General features: G+C 46.2%; 1 protein-coding gene across 2 annotated transcripts in view; it reads left to right on the top strand.

Annotated features, from left to right (window-relative positions):
- Window positions 1-26,732, top strand: part of HIPK2 (homeodomain interacting protein kinase 2) — a 192,044-nt gene that overhangs the window by 135,533 nt on the left and 29,779 nt on the right. The window contains exons 3-10 of one of the 2 annotated variants that reach the window (XM_055591074.1): window positions 375-498; window positions 886-1,005; window positions 3,098-3,184; window positions 5,185-5,369; window positions 11,758-11,920; window positions 15,373-15,580; window positions 16,653-16,774; window positions 25,194-25,336. In XM_055591074.1, the coding sequence (XP_055447049.1) occupies window positions 375-498; window positions 886-1,005; window positions 3,098-3,184; window positions 5,185-5,369; window positions 11,758-11,920; window positions 15,373-15,580; window positions 16,653-16,774; window positions 25,194-25,336 (1,152 nt within the window). The remainder of the gene's footprint in view (window positions 1-374; window positions 499-885; window positions 1,006-3,097; window positions 3,185-5,184; window positions 5,370-11,757; window positions 11,921-15,372; window positions 15,581-16,652; window positions 16,775-25,193; window positions 25,337-26,732) is intronic. The other variant, XM_055591075.1, reaches the window with a different exon arrangement.

Here is a 26,732-nt window from a genome sequence, read left to right as displayed (position 1 = left end):
GTTGGTTTCCTGGATTTTCAGCTACAAAAGATAATTTTGAGCATCTGAAAGGCACTGATTAGCTCGTCTGGCTGGAGCGTGATGGTAATGAAGCAGTAGCTGTGGTCCCCTCTGGGTCTGCTCTACAACCTCAGACCGACCGTGCATCTCAGCCAGTCATCCAGCCAGGCTCCCTACTGATGGGAGGACCAAGCCAAAGGATGCAGGGATCGTTGCAACCCAGCTCAAGAACAACAGGACCTTGAGGGAGTCAGTAACGGTAGCTTGGGTTTGAAAGACTGGATTTTTTTTTTTTTGTAGAATTCATACAGAAATAGCTTCCTGCTTTTCCAAATTGCTAATGACTTTTTTTTTTCCCCATTCTTCCTTTTCAGGGCCCCTGAGATCATCCTGGGTTTACCATTTTGTGAGGCAATTGATATGTGGTCTTTGGGCTGCGTCATCGCAGAGCTGTTCCTGGGCTGGCCGCTGTATCCAGGAGCTTCAGAGTACGATCAGGTGGGTCCAGACAGCACAGGTGTTCTCAGCCAGCTCTCTTCCTTTGGATGGGCACCCCATCCATAACCTGACATGGGGTGGGGCTCTGAGGTGTGATACTGTCTCCCAAACCTAGCTTCCCTTCAATCACTTTTTTTTTTTAAATTTAGCCACGACCTTTATTGAAGCATCTTACCTGTGTTATCTCTTCAAGTACTAGTATCCAAATTTACAATTGAAGATCGCCTGGCTTTTCTTTCTTTGTTCTTCTTCCTTTTCCCTTTTCCTTTGATTACTTCTTTCTCTCCCTATAAAATTGTCATTTTTCTCCGAGACGCTAGAGCCGTTAATATACCACGTGTATGGTGACAGGAAAAGCCCTGACCTCATTCCCATCTTTCCTTGCAGATCCGGTATATTTCACAAACACAGGGTTTGCCAGCAGAATATTTATTAAGCGCGGGGACAAAGACAACTAGGTTTTTCAACCGGGACACAGACTCGCCGTATCCTCTGTGGAGGCTGAAGGTAGGAAGAGCACCCGCCTCATTCCTCACCAACACCCAGCTTTCGGGGAAGAAGGTCCCCGTGAAAAGTTCCCCCATTCACAGGGAGCCTTTAACCGAGGCACATGGGTCCTGGCTCTGACTCTGATTCGGCCACGGCGGGGTCACGACTGTGGTTGATACATGGTGGATGGATTTTTGAATGTTCAGAAAGCACCGCTTTGCTTGACCTACTACTGCCTTTGCACCTCAAGCTCTGATTGCTAAACTCCCTCAATGTCATCCAGTAAACCTGGACGACCTGCCTGGTTGGCTGCTGGATAGAGAAATGAAAGAAGTGAACGGCCCCCGGCCCTTAAGGAGCTCCCAGTGCAGAGGGAGACTGAACCTGTGTGACAAGCCCTGCCCCCTCCCCGTGACCTGCACCCTGTTTCAGGCAGGAACAGAATGTGGGTGCCTGGAGGAGGGAGCCTTGATTCCTGCTATGGCAGAGGGTCGAGGAGGAGCATTTGAGCCAGGCCCTGAAGGATGCAGAGAGCCTTGCAGGCAGCAACACAGTATCCGAAGGCTCCGGGAGGGGTCTGCTAGCCCCGCCGGCAGGTGGTGTAGCGCCTCGCTGCACACAGTAAACTCCGGCAGTTTGACTTTAACGGAAACATATTTTGCTTTCACTTTGATCTGTGCCTAGTAATTAAAATTAATGTTTTTTTTTTTTTCCTGGGGAGGAGAAAATAATATACGTCTTAAGTGTGTTTTGTGTTCATTTTAGGTGTTTCCTTTTTTTTGCAAGAGTGTGGGTGGGTATTTTTTTAACAGAAACCACAGCCAAACTGTAATACATTTAGAGATAATGCGTGGTCAGTGATGGCAAAAGATTTAGAAAAGAGATCTGGCAGCTGAGCAGGCCTCTGAGGCTCCTGATGGGAGGCTGGCGTTTGGCAGCTGTTGAGGGTGAGCGGCTCAAGGTCAGGTCCAGTTAAAAAGAGTCCTTGCAGGAGGAGGCTGAGGCTGGCCAGGGCCGGGGTTCATTTCTGTGTCTTAGTTAGGAGACTCAGGCCTTCTTGGCCAGCTGTTCCCTCATCGAAGCCTGGATCTTAGCAGCTCCAGGTGTGCTGTCCTTGAGTGAGTCTTGGAGGATCAATTACCTGTGATCCATGAATGAGTCCAAAACCCCATAGTCATTGGAAACAGCGGCTTCCTAGACTGAGGCCAGTTTAGGAACCAGATGTGTGTCCCCTGGACCCAGGCAGAGGGGACTGTCGAACAGACTCCAGAGCCAGCAGTCACGTGACCTTGGCAAGCTCCTCAGGCTCTCTGCCCCCGTTTGTCCCTCTGGAAGATGGGCTGGTAATCGGCCTCCCTAAGTTGGTTGTGAAGGGCATTACATGAGTTCACGTGCTTTGGAACAGTACCTGGGGACTTCTCTTACAGTCCAATGGTTGAGAATCCGCCTGCCAATGCTAGGGACTCGGGTTTGATCCCTGTTCCAAGAAGGATGCACATGCAGAGGGGCAACTAAGCCTGTGCCTCCCAACTACTGAAGTCCACGTGCCCTGTAGCTCATGCTCCACAATAAGAAAAGCCACCACAATGAGAAACCCCCTGTGGCCACAGTTGGAGAAAGTCCTCATGCAGCGAGGACCCAATACAGCCAAAAATAAAGACACAGTTAAATAGATAAATAATTTTAAAAAATAGTGTCTGACACACAGGGAGAGCTCTATGTATATGAGTTTGATAAATTAAAATTTTAAAATGTGTGGACAAAAGGCTTCTGCTTTTCCACATATGAAACCTAACTGCATCCCTTAAACTTAGGGGAGAACGTGGGTCTCAGAGTTGTGGCATATACTGCCTTCTGGGGATCCCCCCAGACCCGACTCAGAGCTGGCCCCCCAACAGTGTTCATGGGAAGGGAGGAAGCAGGAGGGGTGACCTAAGTGTGGAGCAGGAGGAGAGGAAGGAATTCCTGGGCAGGTCGCTTTAAGAAACCTATCACCTCTCTGAAAGGTGGGAAAAGATCCTCAGGGGGAGAAGCAGAGGTTGGCAGGTTTGAGTCACAGTGACTAGGAAATAATTCATATTACCAATGGCCCGTTGCCTTTCTTGACCAGACACCAGATGACCATGAAGCAGAGACGGGGATTAAGTCAAAAGAAGCAAGGAAGTACATTTTCAACTGTTTAGATGACATGGCCCAGGTAAGCTCTGTGGGTGAGTTATACAATGTTAGCCCTTTCAGGGCCATGCACAACAACACTTCTGCAGGAGTAATTAACAGAGGATGGAGGGTAGAAATCCACCTGACTCCAATGTGGTGGCTGACTTTGACCTTAAACAATGATATGTCAGCCTTGGGAAGTATACCATTGGGTTTGTGGAACATTTTTAAGACCTTACACCAGGTCTTTAAAAATAGCTCCAGTTTACTGGCTCTCAATTGTAAAATAGCACAGGCCAATCTTACTGATGTCTTCAGGAGAAGAATTCAAGCCCATTCGTTCATTTGAGTACCATGAGGAGTTCTCTAGTGCCACCTTATCAAGGGGCCATAAACTGGTGACTTAAGACAACAGCGTTTATTCTCTTGCAGTGCTGGAGGCCGGAAGTTTGAGATCACAGTGCCAGCAGGCCATGTCCCCTCTAGACCAGCTCTAGGAAGAAACTGGCCCAGGCTGTTCTAGTTTCTGATGGCCCCCAGTAACCCTCGGTTTCCCTTGACTTGTATCTGCATCCCCCAGTCTCTGTCTCCTTCATGTGGCCTTCTTTTCTCTGTGTTCTTTGTGTTCCCTCTTTTCTCTGGGTCCAAAATCTCCCTTCTTTCTCTTACAAAGACACCAGTCGTTGGCTGCATGGCCCACCCTACTTCATTGTGACTTTAACTTGGGTACATCTGCTGAGACTCTGTTTCCAAATTAGGTCCCATTCCCAGGTACCAGGGACCAGGACATCCATCTTCTGTGAGCACTAAACCCAATGCAGTCAGTCTCTCTCAGGTCACCTTTGTGTCTGGAGAGAATTCTAGAACATCAGCTATTTTTAGAATAAAACCTAGTCTAAAATCAGGGCAACCCAAAGTGAGTTTTTCTTCAAAGCAATGAGAAACACAGCTCCAGACCAATGAACACTTAACACACTTCTTACTGAAGATAAGCGTAACCAAAACTCATAACTCCAAATAAAGTATACTTGTCAGTTGATTAGAAGCTTTGATTTTCTGAGAAAACTGAAATTGCTTTCCAGTACATGTCTTGGGAGGGGGTCGGAAAAGAAAGCACCGCAAAACAAGGCTTTTAAAGGTCATCCTAGTATAGGTTTCCCAGGCAGTACAGTGGTAAAGAATCTGCCTGCTGATGTAGGAGACACGAGTTCAATTCCTGGGTCAGGAAGAGCCCCTGGAGAAGGAAATGGAAACCTGCTCCAGTATTCTTGCTGGGAAATCCCACGGACAGAGGAGCCTGGTGGGCTACAGTCCACAGGGTCACAAAGAGTCGAACACGACTAAACGACTGAGCACACGCACACACCGTATAGACTTGCTCTTGGAAGAAAAATCTTGTGTTCAGATATCCTGCCTGCCTTTGCCAGAGGTGGTCCCAGTGAACCCAGGGATTCAAATAACTCAGACCCTGGCTCAGGAGCTGCAAGAAGACTGACCCACTGTAGGTATAGGAAGCAGGCCCCAGTACCTCTCTTGGAAGGTTAAAGAGATAAACCTTTTTTGCATCTTATTTTTACCGCTTGGTTGTAATTATTGTTTTTTAACCATGGGAAAATATGTGTAGCCTAAAATGGTACAACTCTGAGTATACCATTCAGTACATTCACATTGTCATAAGCTCAGTCTCCAGAATTCTTTTCATCTTACGGTTCTTCTCAGTGAGGTGTGATGCAAGGTGCATTTCCACCTAACTGATGAAGGCAGAGCCGGCTGCGCCCGCACACTCATATGTGCGCAGGTGCCCACAGGGGCCTCTCTCTTCCCTGAGCAGCCTCCCCGGCCTCTCCTGCAGAGAGAACAGCCATGACCTGCAGGCAGTGATGACCCGTGGCAGCGCCCCCCACGGGGCAGACACAGCATTCTGGGGGTTGGGAAGAGGTGACCCAAGAGATTAGGATGGAGCTGCAGAGCACAGAATAAGAGGGATGGGGCGAGGGAGGCCCAGCGGAATCTTGGTAACTTGCCCCCACTTGCTTGCAGGTGAACATGACCACAGATTTGGAAGGGAGTGACATGTTGGTGGAGAAGGCGGACCGGCGGGAGTTCATCGACCTGCTGAAGAAGATGCTGACCATAGACGCCGATAAGAGAATCACTCCAATCGAGACCCTGAACCACCCCTTCGTCACCATGACGCACTTACTCGACTTTCCCCACAGCACACAGTAGGTGTCCTGGTGGATGCTTTATCCCAGGGGTCGGCAGACTTTTTTTTAAAGCCCCAGGTAGTGCATGTTTCAGGCTTTGTAGGGACTTCCCTGGTGGGTCCAGTGTTCAAGACTCTGAGCTCCTTTCAATGCAAGGAGCGCAGGTTTGATCCCTGGTCGGGGAACCAAGATCCCACATGCCTCGAGGCCCCCCCAAAAAATTCAAGCTTTGTAGCTGTGTGGTCTCTGTCACAACAACTCAGCTCTGCCATTAGAGTTGAAAGCAGCTGTAGACATTACAGAAACCGACAAGGGAGGCTGTGTTCCACTAAAGCAGTATTTATAAAAATAGTCGGCAGCCACACTGGGATCCTGGGCTGAAGTTTTCTTAACACCAAAAAGAGGGAACAGTGGGGCGTGAGAGGGCATGAGGCCGGGTGGACCAGACCTGGGGTGTCTGCATGAAGGGAGGTGCTCAGAATGGCAACATCTGTGATGCAGAGCCATGTGCAAGCCAGAGGTCATGCGTGGACTATTGGTTTGTTCATTCATTCATTCATTCACTGGGCTGGGCCGGGAGCTGGAAGCAGTGGGGAGCAGAGCAGATGGGCACCCTGCCCACTGGAGTTTAGAGTCTATAGGAGAGAAAGTGAAAGTTGCTTAGTCGTGTCTGACTCTGTGACTCCATGGACTATTACAGTCCATGGAACTCTCCAGGCCAGAATACTAGAGTGGGTACCCATTGCCTTCTCCAGGGGACCTTCCTAACCCAGGGATCAAACCCAGGTCTCCCGCATTGCAGGTGGATTCTTTACCAGCTGAGCCACTAGGGAAGCCCAAGCATACTGGAGTGGGTAGCCTATCCCTTCTCCAGGGGATCTTCCCAACCCAGGAATCAAACTGGGGTCTGCCGCATTGCCCGTGGATTTTTTACCAGCTGAGCCACCAGGGAAGCCCCTATAGGAGAAAGGAAGGCACTAAACCAAAGATCCCAAATAACCAGGCTGTTCTCAGGGGATACGAAGGGCGAGCAGAGCATGTAACACGAGGACCTTGCTGGAGGCAGGGCGGGGATGACCCATGGATGTGACCGCCCAAAGGAGAGGGAGCTGCTTGGTGGAAAGGCCAGCGAGAGTGGAAGGGGCCTTGCCAGGTGGAGACCCCAGCATGGGCAAGATCAAGCACCCGGGGACAGGGAGAGATGAGGCCTCAGGATAAGCCAGTGGCAGGGCTTCCGTGTTATGGATTTCGCTCTTTCTCCTAAGAGTAATGGGAAGTCATTAAAGGATTGATGGCCAGGGAATGGCTGATTGGAGTTGTGTTAAACAAAGATCGGTCTGCTGTCACTCGATCAAGTCAAATAAGCTTGGAAAAAAATGCCCATCAGATCTGGCAACTTGGAGGTTGCTGGTAACTTATGGAGAGCTGTTTCCGTGGATGGTAGAAGCAGAAACCAGTTTAGAAGGTTGAAAGATTGAGTGAGAGGTGAAGAAATAGATGGTATCCTTTCAGGAAGGAAGGCTGTGAAAGAGGAGGGAAGAAATAGAGGGGTGACTCAGGAAGGCCCAAGGAGGGGGTTTCTTTTCATATGGAAGAGACTTGGGCATCTTAAGAGACTGTTTGGAAGTGCCTGGTAGTAAGTAAGAGATTAAAGATAAAAGATGCTCAGAACATGTTTCTCGAGGTAGTGGGAAGGACCAGGATTTGGAGGGCAGGTGGAGGAATAGGCAACATCACAGAGGGTGGGCAGAGGACAGCGCATGGCTGTTGCAAGTGCCTGGTGCAGTGGAGGAGAGTTGAGGGGCTTCTTCCACCAGCTTCTGTCTCTCCTTGTTGAAAACAGGGTATTGGTGGTTAAAGGAGGGTAGGAAAGCCTAGGTAGCGGAAGGTAGCAGAGACAATTGAACAGAGAAACAGAGCAGAATCTCTGAATGTGGGGGTTGGATTTGAAAAGCCCGGGGTGTAAATGAACTCCCCAGGTGAAGGCATACAATCAACAGAGTCCTTCCAGGTTGGAGTTTGGCTGCGCTGCTAAGAGAAAAAGATTGACACAGATTTATGATGTTGGCAGTGAAGAGACTGTAATCCAAAGTCATGGCTATGCGAGGCTTAGCTAAAAGAGAAAGGAAGTGAAGCTGGGAGGGGTCCAAAGAGACTGAGTGGTCTGATCAGCTCAGAGAACGCTTAGTATAGTAATAGTTGAACTAGCCAGATGGGTGGAAAGTGTGCCCAGGAGGTGGGATGCTTGAATTTGTGGTTGTGGAAATGGCACAGTTTCAGGCTTGACGGTCCAAGGAATGGGGTGGCTGGAATTGACAACAGGTCCCTGGAGATGAGAAGGAACTAAGGAGCCAGGGAGTCTGACCAGGAATCAGGGTGACCTCCGAAGGCCTTCCCTGGTGGCTCAGACAGTGAAGAATCTGCCTGCAATGCAGGCAACTCAGGTTTGATCCCTGGGTCAGGAAGATCCCCTGGAGAAGGGAATGGCAACCCACTCCCAGTATTCTTGCCTGGACAATTCTGTGGACAGAGAAGCCTGGCGGGCTACAGTCCATGGGGTCACAAAGAGTCGAACACAACTGAGCAACTAACACTTCAACTTTTTCACTTTTCGAAGTCTCCCAGGTGGGCAGGACTGAGCAAGTGGCCCGGCCTCGGTGCCTGAGGGGGAGAGAAGAGAAGGGAGGATTAGTTTGAGGAGGTGCCATCACAAAGCACCACCACGTGGTTGAGTGTCATGAACAGCAGACACTCATTTTCTTATTCTAGAAGCCCACGGTCTAGGTGTCCAGCAGAGTTGGCTTTTTCTGTGGCCTCTCTCCTCGGCTTCTGCCTGAATCTTCCTGTGGTCTTCCTCTTACGCTGTCTGTGTCCTGATTTCCTCCTCCTTCTAAGGAATTGGATCAGGGCCCGCCCTTATGACCTCATTTCACCTTTAAAGATCCTATCTCCAAATTCAGTCCCATTCTTAAGTACTGGGGGGTTAGAACTATAACATGTGAATCTGAGGGGCACGGTTCAGCCTATAAAGAGAGTCAGGAGAGAGAGCACATCAACCTCTGAGGCACTTGGGGCATGAAAGAATAAACAGCCCTGTCCCTGGGTGTCTGCCGGGAGAAGCAGGGTGCTCAAGAGAGCAGCAGATTTCAGGTAGCATCAGGAGAGAGAGGGATACATGGAAAGAGCCTGCAGCCGAGACAGCCACGGGTCACCATGGGCCCCGCCACAGCCAGAATCAGATCAGGTCAAGTCTCAAGGCTGGATTTGACCCTCAGCAGCATACGAGAAATGAGGGTGTGGAACCCATCACCAGTGGTGCTTCCTCTCTTTTCGGTTTGTTCCTTACTAGCTGCTGTTGAGCAAGTCAGATTGTATTGCAACAACCAGATAGTGCCTCTACTTTAGAAGCATGCTTGCAACAACCAGACTCAAGAACAGAGAAGGAACTGGGACCCATCCCTTGCAAGCTCTCATTACGGGATTTGTCCTGTTTCTGGGTATGGGAGGGGTAAGTCAAGGGGTGTCAGTCTGAACCACAGAATAAAGGCAGACTTGGTGATTTACTGCATAGGCCCCCATAAGATCAGTCTTCGTGTCATCAGGAGTGAAGTGGGATGGCTGAGAAACAGCTGTGGATAGGAGATGGAGGGGTGCTCGTTAGAGGGTTCCTGGTAGCCGTGTGCACTGTCAGTGAGACATTCGTGCATGCCCAGCTGTGTCCAACTGTTTTGTGACTCAATAGACTGCCACCCACCAGGCTCCTCTGTCTAAGAAGTTTCCCAAGCAAGAATACTGGAGTGGGCTGCCACTTCCTTCTGCACGGGACCTTCCTGACCCAGGGATTGAACCCACATCTACTGCATCTCCTGCACCAGCAGGTGGATTCTTTACCACTGAGCCACCTGGAAAGCCACCGGCACTTCAGTGAACAGTCATATGCATAAAGTTTGAGGCTTGGCTGAATGCCCTCAGGGTGCCGTCTGTCTTTTAGTTCTGCATGGAAGCAAATCAGGGTGTTTCACTGTAGGTGAAGACCCAGCACGGAAACCATGGGCATCAGCTGGCTCCTAACTCAGAACCTGGTGTGGAACCAGGGGAAGCACTGACAACTTAGATTTCAGAAAATAGGCCTCGGAAGGAAAGAAGGGTCTCTGAGCACAAAGTAGGCCTGATCTCCAAGTAACCCTAGAATTTGCTGGGCAGACCATGAAGAAGTCTGGGGCCAGAAGAAACCTGCAGCTGGGCCAGGGCTGCCCCAACATCTAGATTATCAGATGAAAGAGACTCCACTCGTTTCTCCATGCCAAGATTCTAGTGCTCGAATTCCTTAAAAACCATTCTCAACATTAACCCAGTGTGAAAGTACTTTCCTCTGAAACTAAAAACTCAGATCGTTTCAGTTACAGAATCCTGAGTCTGAAAGCTTTGTGTTGAATTGTCGAAAAACCATTGGTGCGTTAAATACAGTCCAGAAGAACACAAAATCCATTGTTTTACTCTTTCAGCCTCCATGTGAAAGCACTTAGCAGTAGGTTTGGTACTGAGTCGATGCTCAAAACGTGTTGGCATTGCTAGCATTAGTGTTTTTAGCTCTTGGTCAGCGGAGAATCCGTTCTCCTTCTCTCTAGGGTCATCAGGCAGTCATTGTTTACTTCGTGTGCATTGTGTGGCCAGTGTCAGTCATGATTAAGTCACAAAGAACGTATAAGTCAGTTCAGAGAACCTTTCATGGAGAGGATGTTTTGGGATAGCCTGCAAGCACCTGCTTGGCCCAGAATCTAGCTTACCCGTAGTACAGTATGCAGCTGTCCTCTTAAAATGGTAGAATTTTATTGTTACTACACTACTTATGATTAAAATAAGTATTTTAAATGGAAATTTCAATGGGATCTTGCTATCCTAAATATTAGCATTTGAGGAAAAAGTGAGTTTAATTAGAAGACGACCCAGAAGTGAATGAGATTTGGCGTGGCACACGTGCTCAGTTGTGTCCGACTCTTTCAGACCCCATGGACTGTAGTCCACCAGGCTCCTCTGTCCATGGAATGTTCCAGGCAAGAATACTGGAGTGGGTTTCCATTTCCTACTCCTGGGTATCTTCCCGACCCAGGGATCAAACCCACGTCGCCGGCGTTGGCAGGCAGATTGTTGACCTCGACACCAGCTGGGAGGCGGGGGCGTGAATGAGAAACAATGTACAAACAACTGAAAATCCTGTGGTGGGTTTTCAAACACCTGGTCAAGGCCACTAAGGGCTTTCTTTGTCCTTGATGCTGGTGTCCGCAACACTTTTATACTTGAATTTCATAATTAAGAGTTTTATTTTGATTCAAAAATGCAATGGAAGAAGAAAAAGAGGGAGAGAATTTTATGTAACTGGGTAACAATAAGAAAAAAAAGAAACGAAGAATGAAGGAAGTTAAAGAGAATGCACGTGTCTATGTGAAGACTACCATTAACCAGCTCTTGATCTTGGCAAATTACCTATCCCTTCTCTGCTTTATCCTTATTCGCAAAATAGGGGCAACAGTTGTCTGTCTTCCCCTCGTGGTTGTTGTAGGACTGAGTGAAAGAGTGTTTGTGAATAGCCGCCACACTGTCAGTAAGCTTCACCGCTATTCAGTTCAGTTCAGTTCAGTCGCTCAGTCGTGTCCGACTCTTTGCGACCCCATGAATTGCAGTCCGCCAGGCCTCCCTGTCCATCACCAACTCCCGGAGTTCACCTAGATTCACGTCCATTGAGTCACTGATGCCATCCAGCCATCTCATCCTCTGTCGTCCCCTTGTCCTCCTGCCCCCAATCCCTCCCAGCATCAGAGTCTTTTCCAATGAGAACCCTTCGCTCATTCCATGCACAATCCAGGGAGGAGCAAGAGTGCCAATGGGTCCTGACACTGGGTTGGCTATTCTTTGGCTGACCCCTAGATGGCGCTGGTGCCCTGGGTTAGCTGGAAAGGGCGTGGGCAAGGAAGATGGCGGCAGGTCATCCCTTGATGACCAGTGCCAATCAGAGAACTTACATGTTTATTTATGGGCCAGAAACCACTTTGAAAGCCAAGAATGAGCTGTGGAAATTGGGAAGCAGATCAGCAGCAGGAGGAAATTCAGTGAGAGCCAAGAGGTCTGTTGTGTTGGTGGAGAACTGTTACCCACCCAGGATGAGGAGGAGGCAGTGAGAAGGTGCGGGGGGAGGGGGCAGGGGAGGGTGGAATTCCTGTAAATACCACCAACTCTTGCAAATGCAGACACTGCCTGAGAAATCCAGGAACCTGAGATCCAAAGTGAAGTGTCTCGGTTCTTTCGTTTATTAGATTAACTCTCCTCTCTTTTTCTCTCTCCATTTTCTCCCCTGTAATTCCATGTTACTCTCTCCCTGACACCTTGTCTCTGCCTTGTGCATGAACAGCGTCAAATCATGTTTCCAGAACATGGAGATTTGCAAGCGTCGGGTGAACATGTATGACACGGTGAACCAGAGCAAAACCCCTTTCATCACGCACGTGGCCCCCAGCACATCCACCAACCTGACCATGACCTTCAACAACCAGCTGAACACTGTCCACAACCAGGTGAGTGGGAGCAGAGGGGAAGGCAGACACAGGGCTGACAGAGCAAAGGTCAGGGATTCTGTTTTCCCACCAAGCTGAGTCAGAAGACAAAACTCCAACATCATATACAACAGACAAAATCCCTCTACTGTCATGTTCAACTCTGCAAGAAGGTGTTTGTCTTCGTTATTTTCCTTTGAGATCCTCAGGAATTCTTTGTATTGACTCCTAGCCCCTTGAAAGGTCCCAGAAATGACTCACTAAGAGAGTTATTTCTGAGATGGTACTTCCTACTGCTTCCCTGTCCTGCTGTGAGAATAAGGTAAAGGAGATGCTGGGATCCTCTCATGTCTGATATCTGCCCGATGGAGAATTCTAGAACTGGAAGGGATGGATGCTAGCGGTCATCCAGCTCAGGCCCCCACTCCTCTTGTCCACACTGCCGGGTCCACATGATCTCCTTTCAACACAGACAAAACCCGCCCTTTTCCAGGTCTTGTCACCAGAATCCCAGCAGTGAGAACTAAAAGGGGACCCACAGCTTTCAAACCTCTTACAGAAAATTTGCAGAATCTAGCACCTAATATACTGCTGGAAATACGGATGACACCCAGGAAATATGTACTACATGAAGAGTCTCCAAGGCCTCGCTCAGGCAGCCTCTGGTATCTAAGAGACTTTAACTTTTATTCCTACCTACCAGTTTCCCCAAAGAAAGTGTCCCTAGATTGTCTTCAGTCTTAGAATCAGTCTTTAATGGTGGCAACACACCTTGTACGCACACACCCCCACACCCCTCGATAGCAGAAGAGCATGTATGTTCCAGTGGGAATACTCTGCCTGGCCATCCACTCTTTTGACAGGTCCCCTGCTCCCATGAAGAGTCACCGACCCTGCTCCCCAGGCCATTCCCAGCTCGTTTGGTTGCTAAGGCCCAGCGTTCCTTCCCAGCCTGTTCCTCTCCCCTTCTGCCTACCCTCTAGGAGACGCCGCCTAGAATCTGCTGCCCCCTGGAGGCCACTGGTGTCCTTACCGTTCTCCTCAGCCAAAAGAGTTCATTTCTCTAAGGCCTGGAGTACCCTGTGATAAACATTCCCACCCAGCGCCTAGCTCAGTCCTCAGGCTAAGACAGCCACCTCCAGTCAGGTGAACTCCTGGACAGAACAACCACTGTGATTCTGCTCTCCGTCTCCAGAGCCCCAGCACGGTGAGCAGGCCGTCTGGCTGGTGCCCTGAGCAGGGAGGGTAGAAGATACATTGAGATGGGAAGTTGGGCCTAACTGTGATTGGAAGGAGGGCCAGCCTAAGATGCGTACACAGTGCCCATTAGGCAGCAACCGGAGACTTTTGAGCAGAGGTGGTATCACACAAAAAGTAGTCATTTGGAAAGAATGTTCTAGCCTCTGTGCCCAAGAAGAATTAGAAAAGAAGAAGTGGAGGCCAGAACATCACTAGTCAAGGCCTTACAGGTCCCAGGCACCAGGACAGAAGGCCTTAGCAAGGAAGTAGTGATTAAAAAGAGGGAGAGCCTTCCGGGGACATTTGGAAGGAAGGAGCAGCAAGACCAGTAGCTGGCCAGAAGGGGGAGCCACTGAGCACCCGTGTGAGAACCTGGAGGAGACTGCTGCCAGTGCCCCAAAGAGGGAAGCCGGGAGGCAGGAAGATGAGGGGAGAGTGTGGACTCTGGTGTGTAGAGGGCAAGTGGCTAGTGGGAGGTGTGTCTGAGGGGAGCCTCCAGGAGAGGTAAGGCTGCAGAGAGAACAGAAAGGAAACACAAGTCATGCCGTTGGTAACAACACAAAATGCTGGCCCCATGCAAATGACTATGTATAAAATGAGCAACAAGGACCTACTGTGCAGCACAGGGAGCTGCATTTAGTGCCTTTTAGTAGCCTGTGATGGAAAGGAACAGGAAAATCATGTATATTTATTCCTTTCACTAGAGTTTCCTTTTGTTAGAATATATATACATAACACAACATTGTAAATCAACTACACGTCAATAAAAAACAGTGATAAGAGATGCTGGCCTACACGTGCCACACATGCATTCCCAGTCACACTGCCTGGAGGCTGACTGTGATGCTGCACAAACAGACACCGGTTGTTAAAATAATATCTTAAAATCTAAACACAGGCAGTACCTAATGTGGTGATTACTTTCAAACAAATTCTATGCTTTGCACTGAAATTCAGCATAAAATATAAGTATAAAAGACATGTAAAATGAGACTTTATCCTTTTCATCAAATTTGACATATATGCATACCTTTCCTAAGGTCCTAATTTTATATGTTTCCCGATAGCCTGGTGGCTCTTTCCCTTTTTACTTTTTTAGTCCTTATAGCCTCTAGTAGCAAAATCTCTCATAAACAAGGTTGAAATTGAAGCCATGGGTTACTCCACCTATCTTACTAAAGGATCAGCACGAAGAAGACTAAGATGGGCTGAAACTGGAGAATTCCCAATGTAGAAGTCCTTTTCCTTCCATGGCCTTGCTTCACATGCAAGTTCAACCTCAAATGCTATCTCTTTCTGAAAAAGAAAGGAGAGAGGACATAACTTCAGTGTCTGTCTAACCCATCTCCATTTAACTTAACCCATCTCAAGTTCTCTTAACCCCCTGGCATCTTCTCCTTGCCCTTTAGGCTTAGTTGCTGAATGCCAGCAGAAGAATGCACCAAATTCCAACAAGTAACCCCAGCCTCAGCACATCCCTCTCCATCTCTATTTCTGTAGTGTTATTTCTTCGCAGTAACTGTGCTCTGTGAACATCTAAGGGCATCTGTAAAAGTGCTACCCTTAGACCTGAGCAGAAGGGCTTGCTGCCCAGGCCCTCCCCGAGTGCATGTGCTTCCGTGTCAAGCTCCGGGAATCTGAGACCCGGGGCCTGGAGGAGCCACTTCCTAGTTTCATCCTCCCCAGTAGAGACCAAATCCAAATACCTGCACCCAAAGGCCCTCCGGTTGTGGGACGGAGCTGGGGCCTGGAGAGAAGGCAGGCAGGCACTCAGCTCCATATTCCAGGGCCCAAGCCAAGGAATCCAGATTCAGACTCAAACCAAAGCCTTCCAGGTGGTTATGAAAGTGTTTATGTCTGCGTGGAAGGGCAGATCATAATTCTTTCTAGCCAGTCCTTAACTCTGCCATTTAGACTTGACATGCAGGCATGCCATGTGCACTTGCAGGCCCTGCAAGTATTAGGAACAGGCCCTGAAAATATTAAGAACAGGCCCGAATCTAAGCATCGAAGGTGATTCTGTGTCCTGGGCTGCAGGTGCCTGCTTTCCCCTAAGACTTTCCAACTGTATTTCCACTCCCCCGTTTTTGCTTTTTTCTTGGCTCGTGGTTTTCGTTCATCCGTTTGCTCTTCTTTGAGTTCATTTATTTGATTTAGATCCATGTCTCCCAGCATGCCATCTCCCTCATGTTTTATTTGTGTTTATTTTTGTCTAATCCCCACCATTCCTTTAGGCTCCCACCTCCACCAGTGCCACTCTTTCCCTAGCCAATCCCGAGGTCTCCATACTAAACTACCAATCTGCACTCTGCCAGCCCTCAGCGGCATCCATGGCCGCGGTGGCCCAGCGGAGCATGCCCCTGCAGACGGGAGCTGCCCAGATCTGTGCCCGGCCCGACCCCTTCCAGCAAGCGCTCATCGTGTGTCCACCCGGCTTCCAAGGTAAGGCGGAGTGGACCCAGCCTCCCACCTGCTTCCACCAGGACTGCCTCTGCGGTGCTGGCCTCATGCTTTTCTGTCCTGCTAAAGCCCTCTTTGTTTCTTTCCACGAGAGACCTGGCATCACTGAACTTGAGGGCCCCCATCCTGTGGCAGCCAACCTAGAAACAATGGACTTAGGCTCCTGCGTCAAGTCTGTTCCTTGTTGTTCGCACCACCTGCCAGTGGTTTTGTCCTGGCTCAGCCACCGTCTGTAAATCAGCACATTGTGTGCGCTCCCGTTGTTATGCTGATGTCAGCTCCCCCGTGGAATAACCTCTGTGTGGGTTATCCACAGCACACTGCCCGCCTCTGACAGCGCGCTAGTCCCCGTCCTTGTGAAGAGTATAAACCTCTCTGAAAAGTACTTCCTGGCCAGTGCCCCCCACCTCTGGCCAGGCACCCCGGCACTCTTCTGAAAATTCTAAGCGAGAGTTGACCGGGTACTTCGTTATAGTTTACCTTGAAAACGCGAGAATTTGGTTCTGAAAACCCCCTGGTGTAAGTCTGCGTGGTTGAGTTTGAGTAAGTGCTGTTCAGCAGCCTTACCCTCTCTCCCCGGCTTTGACCCAGTCAGATGTGTCTTCATGACAAAAGCAGCTGTTTCCCTGCTGTAATTTGTCAGCATAACTGTTCCACTTTGGGCTTTAAAGACTCCTTAATTTGACTGAGTCTTTGAAAACATTCAAAAAGGTCGTTTTTTGGTTTTGGGTTTTTTTTTTTTTAAGTTAGAGGGAATTCCCTGGTGGTCCAATGGGTAGGACTCCACGCCTCCACTGATGAAGGCCTGGGTTCTATCCCTGGTCAGCAAACTAAGATCCCAACAAGCCATGTGGCATGGCCAAAGAAAAAAAAAACCACAGACTTTTTTTTAAGTTAAAACTGAGGCAGGGAAGACTTCCAAAGGACCAGGCAGTGTCTGGTGGGGACTAGTGCAAAGGGAAGCTGAGGGCTGACAGAGCGGGCTAGGAAGGTCTCCTCATCCAGCTCTTGCCAGTTACTCAGCCCTTCTCCCCGTCACCCCTGTCTGCACTAGGATTGCAGGCCTCTCCCTCTAAACATGCTGGCTACTCTGTGCGAATGGAAAACGCCGTTCCCATCGTCACTCAAGCCCCAGGAGCTCAGCCTCTTCAGATCCAACCAGGTCTGCTTGCCCAGGTAATTCTTTCTTTATTATCACTGGTATTACCACGATGCATGTTAATGTTGTTCACAAAAGAGAGATTTCTTTGATAATTCCCTCCCTGGCAGTGAGGTAGATGCCTCAAGTCATTAGAATATATCAGTAATATTCCGAATGATCCCCAGGTGAATTACCTTCCTAAGTGTCTAGCTTACAGTTCCAAGAAGAAATTTAGACACAGGGGGAGTCTGGGGAAATTTATTATTATTATTGTCTCTTTGTAATGTAGATTAATATGAGAGACCAAGGTTTTAATCCTAACTCTACTAATAACTCTCTGTGACCCAAGGCAAGTCAGTTAGCATTTCCTTATTATAAATTGAAACTATTTTTTGAAAGCAGAAAAAGAGCCTTGGAGATTATCTCTTTGTTTCCTAGTTGAAAACCAGGATCACAGAGGCTTTGGGCTGGAACTTTCCTTATCTGTTCACATGGGTACTCTGGTAGATTCCTCAAATGAGATCACAGAGGTGAAACTGGTTGAAAATTTGTGACGTGTTGTGAAAATTTTAGGCAGCAAAGTGGTGTAATGATAATAAGTAATCGATCCTTAATGTCACTTGAACATTAATAACAAATACATCTTCGTTGTGCTGAGCACTTCATAGTTGCTATTGATTTAATCCCCACAATATGGTTAGGTATTTGTCTCCTTTTGCCAAACAAAGTACAGGCACTGGCCCAAAGTCACACAGCAATTAGGTGACAGAACCAGAACACAAGCCCAAGAGGTCTGACTCCAGCGCGTGTATTTTAACCGATCGTTTGCTGTACTGTTTCTTTATCATGGTTTCTGTTGTTGGGAGTCAAGGATAGTTTGACTGAAATGTTGTTAGTTTAAAGCACCTTTGTTTTTTAAATGAAGTTTGTTCCCAAAGACACTTTATTTATAGTGTCTTTTATTGAACAGAAGTTTGGGGGTTAATTTTAATGTAGTCAAATTGCATAGGTCTATTTTAGACTCATGGGGTTCCCTGGTGACTCAGTGGTATGGAATCCACTTGCAATGCAGGAGACACAGGTTTGATCCCTGGGTTGGGAAGATCCCCTGAAGAAGGAAATGTCAACCCACTCCACTGTTGTTGTTTGGGAAATCCCATGGACAGAGGGGCCTGGCAGGCTACAGTCCATGGAGTCAAAAAAGAGTCAGATACAACTGAGCAACTAAACAACAACAATTTTGGACTCACTCCGTTCTAGTCCACTGGGCTGTCTGATATCCTATTGTCTTTACTATTGATTTTATAACTTTAACGTATGTCTTGATATCTGGTGGGAAAAGCCCTGATCCTATCACGTCCTTCAAAACTTCCCTGTCTGTTCTTGTCCCTTTGCTTTTCTATGTGAATTTTATCCTCACCTTTTACATAAGAGTTTTCGTTCCAAAACAAACAAGACAAAAGCCCAGAACCCTGATTTGTGTGTATTGGACCTGCACTGGATTTATATTCACTTTAAGGAAAACTGACGTCTTTCTAATATTGTCATTTCATCCTTGATCATGGTATATAACTGTATATAGTGAGTGAAGTTGCTCAGTCGTGTCTGACTCTTTGCAACCCCATGGACTGTACCCTACTACACTCCTCCATCCATGGGATTTTCCAGGCAAGAATACTGGAGTTGGTTGCCATTTCCTTCTCCAGAGGCTCTTCCCAACCCAGGGATTGAACCCAGGTATCCCGCATTGTAGGCAGATGCTTTACCGTCTGAGCCACCAGAGAAGTCATAACTGTATATAAGTTACCTTTTATTCCTTTCACTAGAGTTTTCTTTTGTTAGAATCATTCCTAAATATTTTACAGTTCTGTTATTAATAACTTTATTAACTATATTTTCTTATTATTTGTCTTTGGTTAATAGGAATATAACTGATTTAGCTCCATTGAGTTTGTTACCAGCACCTTCCAAACTCTGATTAGTTCTGATTGTTTCTGTGAGTTCCCTTGGATTTTCTGTGTAGACTATTTTTTCATTTACAAGTGATACAATTTTGTTTCTTCCTTTGCAGTTTTTGTAACTTTTATTTATTTTTCTCTTGACACTGTGTCAACAGTACCTCCAAAACAGTGTTTAATAAGAGCGTTGATATTGAGCATCCTTAACTTGAACTTAACTTTAAAGGAAATTCTTGTTGCTGTTTGTCACTAGAGATTTTGTTTAAAGAGCGGTTAGGGACATTTTATCAAGTTTGCTAAATTTTTTTAATGAATTAATGTTCAACTGCATCAAATGTTCTTTCTGCACCTATTGAAATACTCCTCTGTTTTTGTTCCTTCGACTGTTAATGTAGCAAGTTATTTAATAGATTTTGTAATGTTAAATCATCTTTGTATCAATATTTTCAAGGTAGACTTTATTTGATCATGTGGTACTTGATGTATGCTTTTCAATTCTGGATTGTTTGTGAATACTGCAATTAGTATTTTTGCATCTATGTTCGTACATGAGGAAGTGGCATGGATTTCTTTTTCTTATAGAATCTTTATCTGCTTTGGTCATGGAGACCACACCCAGGCTCATAAGACATGGTGGATATTATTACTTTTTCTTCTGTTTTTAAGAACAGCTTGTTTGAGATTGACACTAGCCGTTCTTCATCTCTTTGTTCTTATGTCCAGAGTGAGACTGCAGATGCCCACTTCCACTAGTTTCTGGTGGCACACAAAATTCTGTCTTGCTGAAGGTTTAAACAGAGAACCTTCGGTATATAAAGCACACCTGTACTCCTTCCCCTCTCTCTCTGTTCCTCATAGCTCCCTTTTGTTTGCACAGTTTGGTAGTACGGAGTTCAGAAAAAGCCCTGGTAGATCAAGAGAACTACCACTCACTCCAGGGGCACGGCAGCCTGTTCACACTTCATCTGACCGGGAGCCAAAATTCAGGCCAGTTTCCCCGTGCTGCTCCTCTGTGAGCCAAAACCTGTAGAATTCACATGTACTCTTAAAGGGTACTTACAGATATTTTTTTTGTGTTTGCATACTTAACCCTAGAAAGCCAAGAACCATCTCTGAAAGAAATAATACATAGCATTGCATACTAGCTAAAGGAGATATTCCTCGTTTTTCAGTTCAGTGGAAACCAACAGGCCCAGCATTTCTGAATTTGTCTTAGTCCTTTAATCACAGCAGGGAAGGGCTTTACCAACTGCCTACTTGGAAAGGAGTCCTTAGAGCACTATAAATCTCCAAGTGGATTTAACCTACAGCTCTAAGTGGGGAAGTGAACCAAAATTACATGTACAAGGATTTTAATTGCTACAGTGTTTATAACAGGGAACTGCTGGAAGCAATTTGAATGTTCATCAGTAGAAAATTTGTTTAAATTGATAAGGGCATAAAATGGAACACCATATAGCCATTGGAAAAGGATGTGGTAGACCAAAGTGTCTTGACATACAGAGTTGTCTAAGAGATATTAACTTAAAAATTAAAAAAAAAAAAACAAGAACTGTCCTGTTCTATCCAGTGTCACTGTGTGTCTTTTTGTTTATTGATTGCTTTTGATTTTTCTTGTTTGTCACCCAATCCATGCCAATATGTTAGCCTGTTAAGGTGGAGCTTTCTCCTAGATATTTTTTCATGATCCCTTCAAAGGAAAAAAAATAAGCAACTTGCAAAACTAGGCAGATTCTTTAGCCTCTGAGCCACTAGGGAAACCCTAAAAAACTAGTATGGCAGCTATTTTTTAAAAGCAGTAATTAAACATTAACACTGATGCCTTCATTTTTCTTGGGATTAGGTTAGGTATCAGGCAGAGGCACTCCAAATATTATTACTTTAAATATATCCCCAAATTTCAGTATATTCCTTTTTATCTAAATGTTTAAACCTTTTCAAGGAATTTGTGTATGTTTAGAAATAGTCTTTTGAATCCACCCCTCATGTTAGCTTTGTTTGCTCTGCCATTTTCCGACCCCCGCTCCCCAGTAGCATCATATGTCCCTAAAATGGGAAACAGTCTCTCTGGTGCACCCCAAAGATGTGTATCTGGAAATAGTCACACCCTCTCATTTCAGTAACACAAGGGTGATCATGTGGATCGCCTTACCAGTAATGCTTTTTTGGTATCGCCTAAAAGGAGCTTTCACCTCTGTCTGCCCAGTCCCCAGCCAAGAACTGGTATCTTGACCACCATCAGAAATTGTGAGTGAGGGACTTCCCTGCTGGTCCAGTGGCTGAGATGCCACGCTCCCAATGCAGGGGGCTCAAGTTCAATCCCCGGCCAGGGAACTAGACCCCACATGCCACAACCAAGTTCACACGCCACAGCTAAAGATGCTGCCACGACAGAGGCTGAAGATCCCACATCAGCGCTTCTCAAAACCTTCTCTGGTCATTTTCAGCAACCAGTCTTTCCAACCATCCTGTCTTGCTGTCTGTGTCAGTCTTGCTGGGTGCCTCATATTGCTAATAATAAGGAAGACTTTTTCATACGACTCTTAGGCACCTGATCCTGAATTGGGCCATCGTTTTTGTGTATCACCTCCATAGAAAGTATAGCATATTGGCTGAGAGCATGGGCTCTGGAATTCCACTGCTCATGTTCAGATAGCAGCCCCACCATTCAATGGCTGTTTGACTTCGGAGAAGTTATTTTTGAATTTAAATTTTAATTCTTTTTCAAAGTAATACATGTGTCTAATTGTTACAGTTAAATGCCACCACAAACATCTAAGAAAATAGTAGTCTCCTGCCTATCCCGTCCCCAATTTCCATTCCCCCAAAACTATCATTTTTTAATTAATTAATTTTAAATGGAGGCTAATTACTTTACAATATTATGGTGGTTTTTGCCATACACTGACATGAACCAGCCATGGATGTACATGTGTCCCCCCCTACCCCATCCCGAACCACCCCCCCTCCCCATCCCAGCCCTCCGGGCTGTCCCAGTGCACCGGCTCTGAGTGCCCTGTTGCATGCATCAAACTTGGACTGGTCATCCAAAAATAAAAGTTTTTTTTAACTGTTTCATTTAGTTATTTAAATCCATGTTTCCAAATAGCATTCTTTAACTGTTTCTTACTGAATTTTCCACTTAGGTATCAACCAACCATGGAAGAATGCTTAGCCCTCTAACCCTCCATCCCCAGAACACACAGGCCCACTCACATGCACACTCTCTTCCTCTCTCTCTCACTTTTCCTTTCTCCCTTTTCCTCCCTTGTAAGTTTTTATTCAACCACTTTATATTATCTACATAATTATTATCATCAATATTGTATTATATTATTCTCAGCTGAGCCTCATAACGTACTACGATTCTGCTTCCTTTCCTGTATAAGTTGTTTTTCCTGGAATTAGTACTGTCTCATCTTTTCATTGGGTCAGTTTCCTCTGTATGTATTATTATGCAGCCCCAAAGTCTCCCAGAGCTCTCAAAGGCTTGTGTGCTTGATATACTGGTGTCTTTGAGCATATTGAGAAGTTCAGTGGCTGTTGTTTTTCCTCTCTTTCTGAAAGCTTTTTAAGACTTTCCTTATCCATGGTGGACACGATGTCCATGAGATTCACGGCTCCATGCTTTCTCATGAGTCTTTTAGAATACACTGTCCGGTACATCCTATTTGCCCTTTTTATCTGGAGAACTTTCTTCTTTTATTTTTGCCCTTGTTAACTTCTTCCCCTACATTTTCTCTGTTCCTTCTTTGTGGAATTCCTGCTAGTTGAGTGCTGGTACTTCTGAACTGATCTAATGACTTTCATATCTCCCACCCTCACCCCCATCCACCTTTTCCCTGTATATATTCTATCTATGCTACTTTCTAAAATTTTCCCATCTGTATGGAATTGTTCATTTCTATTGTCATTGTTCTCATTTCCAAGAGTTTTCTTGTTCTCAGAATATAGATATATATCCTTTATATCTTGTTTCATGGATATATATACACGTTTAGCCTCTTTGAGGACACTAATTACATATATTTTTAGATTTTCTTCCTATTCCTGTACTGTTGTTGTTCCTCAGAATTTCATTTTTTGTTTTAGTCTCCTTCATGATAGAAACTTCCTTTAAAGTCTGGTGATCCTTGGCTGTTCATTCGTATCTAAGACTGAAGGACTAAAAACTAACTGGAAAGCTTCAGGGGCAGTGGGGTGGACTTCTCTATCGGATAATAAGGAGTGAGCTCAGCATTTTCATTGGCAGGTCCCCTCTCATCGAAAGTATCTGTAGTTTTTTTCTCTTGGAATAGTCAGTTTCCCTGGAGAGAATCCACCAGGTTCCTGCTTGAAGATTGGGGGTAGGGGGTGAGGGGGTACCAATCCTTCATACCAGGAATCTGAGGGTGACACAATCCCAGGGTTTGATATTCAGACTTTACCTTCCGTTCCTTCAGTCTGCTAACTTGGTAATCACTCTCATCTGTTTTCCAGCTTCTAAAATTCTGTTAACTGTTACTGTCCCTCCCTGTTCTCTGTGTCCTTATGGATCTATATATACTTTTTCATTCCTTCACTGTCATTTTAGTTGGGTTTAAAAGAGGGAGAGCTGTAAACGTATGTTTAATTTACTATGTGTCCAGGCAAGCTAGTTAACTTCTCTGTGTTTCAGTTTATCCACCTGAGAAATGGGAGGGGAGAATAGCCCCGACCTCACAGGATTGGTATTAAGATAAAGTCAGAGAATCCACTTATGGTCTTAGCTCTATGCCTGGCACACAATGTGCATCCAGAAATACTGGCTCTAACCTTACCGAGTATAAAGTAGTAATAAATTATAGAAATACCTGATGCAGTGTTGTCTCAAATGAGTTGAACATATCCATCAGTGATAGAGGTCCAGAAATATCTTTTTACCCCATCTCTTTGAGGTAAAATGCTAAGATTCATTTTAGGGAAACAGGGAGGAAATAATGTCCTTAGCTTGATATCAAGATTTATTATTTAAAAATGACATTAGTCAAAACACAGGCTTTTCATGGGATCTGAAATAAGTTCCAGACAAAATCAGTAGAATTCTTACTGCCAATGAGACTATTGTTCATTTAAGCTTTTGAGCTCATAATTATTTTAATCAATTAAATTATTTTTCTGCTTAACTGTATTTGAATTCAGTAAACCTGAAATACAGTTAAGTATAGCTAATTGCCTTGGTAGAATTGCTTCTTTCATTTTATCAACAAACATTTCTTAAGCACTTATTGTATAATCTGTGGTCCCTGAGCTTTTTGACTATATAGTAAAAGATCAGTAAACAAACAGGAAATATCTAAAAGGCATAAGAGATCTCACTGAGTCTCATGTGCAACAGTGATAACAGGATAGACCAGGTGAACTATGCACTCAAATCTAAGAGGAAGCCGTATCATTTTAGTACACATCACCGATTATGAAGTTTTGACTCAAATTTATAATCCATTTCTAGAAGTGCTTGTTTGTTGATATGAGCCAAAACACACATATTGAACATACGGACAGTTTGTGGAGCACTACATTATATTAATTAGCCATTGTTCGTCATCTCCAGCCTGATGGAAAGAGAGAGAGCTAAGATCCCAAGTCTTCAAATCCTTGACCTTCCCAAGAGGTATTTTCCCTTAGCAGCATTCCTTCAAGTGTCCAACTTTGGACAACTATGTTCAGAGTGAATCATTTAATAACCAAAGGCAAGCAAAATAGTGACTGAAGATACAGAGGGCTCAAAACACAACACAAATACACACACACACGTGTACGCACGCACACCTGTAAAGTCCATTCAAGGAGGAATCGGGAAAGTTCATTTCCGACTTCTTAAAAAATAGCTTGGTGCTTATAAAAAATCGAACTGTGACTTCCTCACTGTTTTGTTTTCACCTTGAGGAGTCAAAGTATTCTCAGTTAAGCTCAAGATCCCAGCTAAGAATTTTACTTCATGTCTGTTTGCCCTTGGATATAGGCAGGTGTCAGATACTTGGTGATCTCAGAATTACGTTAACTTAGATTCAGAAGATAACACAAGTTGCACCCCTACATTCTAACTGCTAAACAAAAGGTAAGATATTAAATAAAGGATACTAGGCAGAAAACTTCTTGAGGGCAAGGAGTTACCCTTGTATGACCCAATTCAACCCCCTCAATCTCTTGTGCACAGTTGTGTCACAAAACAAATCAATAAGTGAACTTTTGGGAATTTTAAACGTTGTTCATTAGAGCAGATTTATAAATCATTCTTCAGTGTGAATGAATCGCTTCCATATAGTTCTTTGCCCATATACCTACCTGTTATCGTCTATTGACTTCACATGTGTTCATTTTATCTGCCCTGGTGTTTGAGGTCAGAGAGCAGGTCTCCACTGTCACACCTGTCAAGGGGTCTAGCACAACCTTGAGCAAAGAATAAGCGCTTGACTCATGCCAGCTGATACATGATCGTCAGACATAGTGATGGCAGGTGTCCTCTGTCCTACAGCAGGCCTGGCCAAGTGGGACCCAGCAGATCCTGCTTCCCCCGGCGTGGCAACAGCTGACCGGCGTGGCCACGCACACTTCGGTGCAGCACGCAACTGTGATTCCTGAGACCATGGCCGGCACCCAGCAGCTGGCCGACTGGAGGTGAGCAAGGCGCAGGCAGGGCTGGGATGGGAGGCACGTCCACCGCTGACCCAGAGGGCGGCCAGGCTGGCCAGTACCAGAATCCCCTGCTTTGTAGAGGGCTTTTTAAATTAAAAAGAGTAGCATGTGGCCTACCTGGGTTCAATCCCTGGTTTGGGAAGACCCCCTATAGGAGGACATGGCAACCCATTCCAGTATTCTTGCCTGGAGAATCCCATGGACTGAAGAGCCTGGCGGGCTACAGTTCGTGGGGTCGCAAAGAGTCAGACACTATTGAGCAACTAAGCACATGAGTGCACCATGTGGCCTAATACTGCAGTGTAATGAGAGGTTGTTTTTAAATAAATGTATAATGGAGAAGGAAATGGCAACCCACTCCAGTACTCCTGCCTAGAGAATTCCGTGGACAGAGGAACCTGCTGGGCTGCTGTCCATGGGGTTGCACAGAGTTGGATACAACTGAAGTGACTTAGCATGCATGCATGCACTGGAGAAGGGAATGGCAACCCACTCCAGTATTCTTTCCAGGAGAATCCCTGGGACAGAGGAACCTGGTGAGCTGCCGTTTATGGGGCTGCACAGAGTCAGACACAACTGCAGCGAGTTAGCAGCAGCAGCAGCATACCAGGACACCAGAAAACCAGCTTGGTTACTTTAGGATCTGTTGTCATTTTGAACTCCAAATTCAGTTCCATTATCTGATCACCAGTGTGATTCACCAGACTTGGCTTGGGATGATTTTTGGTTGTTTCTCTGCAGAAGAGATCCAGGGGCTCCTTAGCAATTCTAGGAAGTGTTCTCGAGGTGTTTTCACATGCGAGCACACTGGAGTCACATCCGACCTCCTGGGGGAAAGCTTGACAGAAAGGGGTTTATTTGGACTGGTAAACTCTGCTGTTCGCTGAATGTGTCTCTTCAGTTGATGCTCATATCTTTGAGATCAAAGTACACTTTCCATAGAGCCCAGAGACATCCAGCTGACAGCCACAAGCACACCACAACCCCTGCCTCTGTTTCCAGGACCTTCCACGCCATCTTGCTCACCAACTTCATCACTAACATGTGGCTCTGTTGTTTTTATGGCCACTCTCCACTTTTCCTTATACCTGCCACCTATTCCATCCCACGGAGAAGGCAATGGCACCCCACTCCAGCACTCTTGCCTGGAAAATCCCATGGACGGAGGAACCTGGTGGGCTGCAGTCCATGGGGCACTAAGGGTCGGACACGACTGAGTGACTTCACTTTCACTTTTCACTTTCATGCATTGGAGAACGAAATGGCAACCCACTCCAGTGTACTTGCCTGGAGAATCCCAGGGACGGAGGAGCCCGGTGGGCTGCCGTCTATGGGGTCGCCCAGAGTCAGACACGACTGAAGCAACTTAGCAGCAGCA

Source organism: Bubalus kerabau, chromosome 8 (assembly GCF_029407905.1).
Source record: "Bubalus kerabau isolate K-KA32 ecotype Philippines breed swamp buffalo chromosome 8, PCC_UOA_SB_1v2, whole genome shotgun sequence".
In the NCBI taxonomy this organism is placed as follows: Eukaryota; Metazoa; Chordata; class Mammalia; order Artiodactyla; family Bovidae; genus Bubalus; species Bubalus kerabau.
The sequence above is the reverse complement of the archived record's forward strand: the minus strand, read 5'-3'. Positions and strand labels throughout refer to the sequence as shown.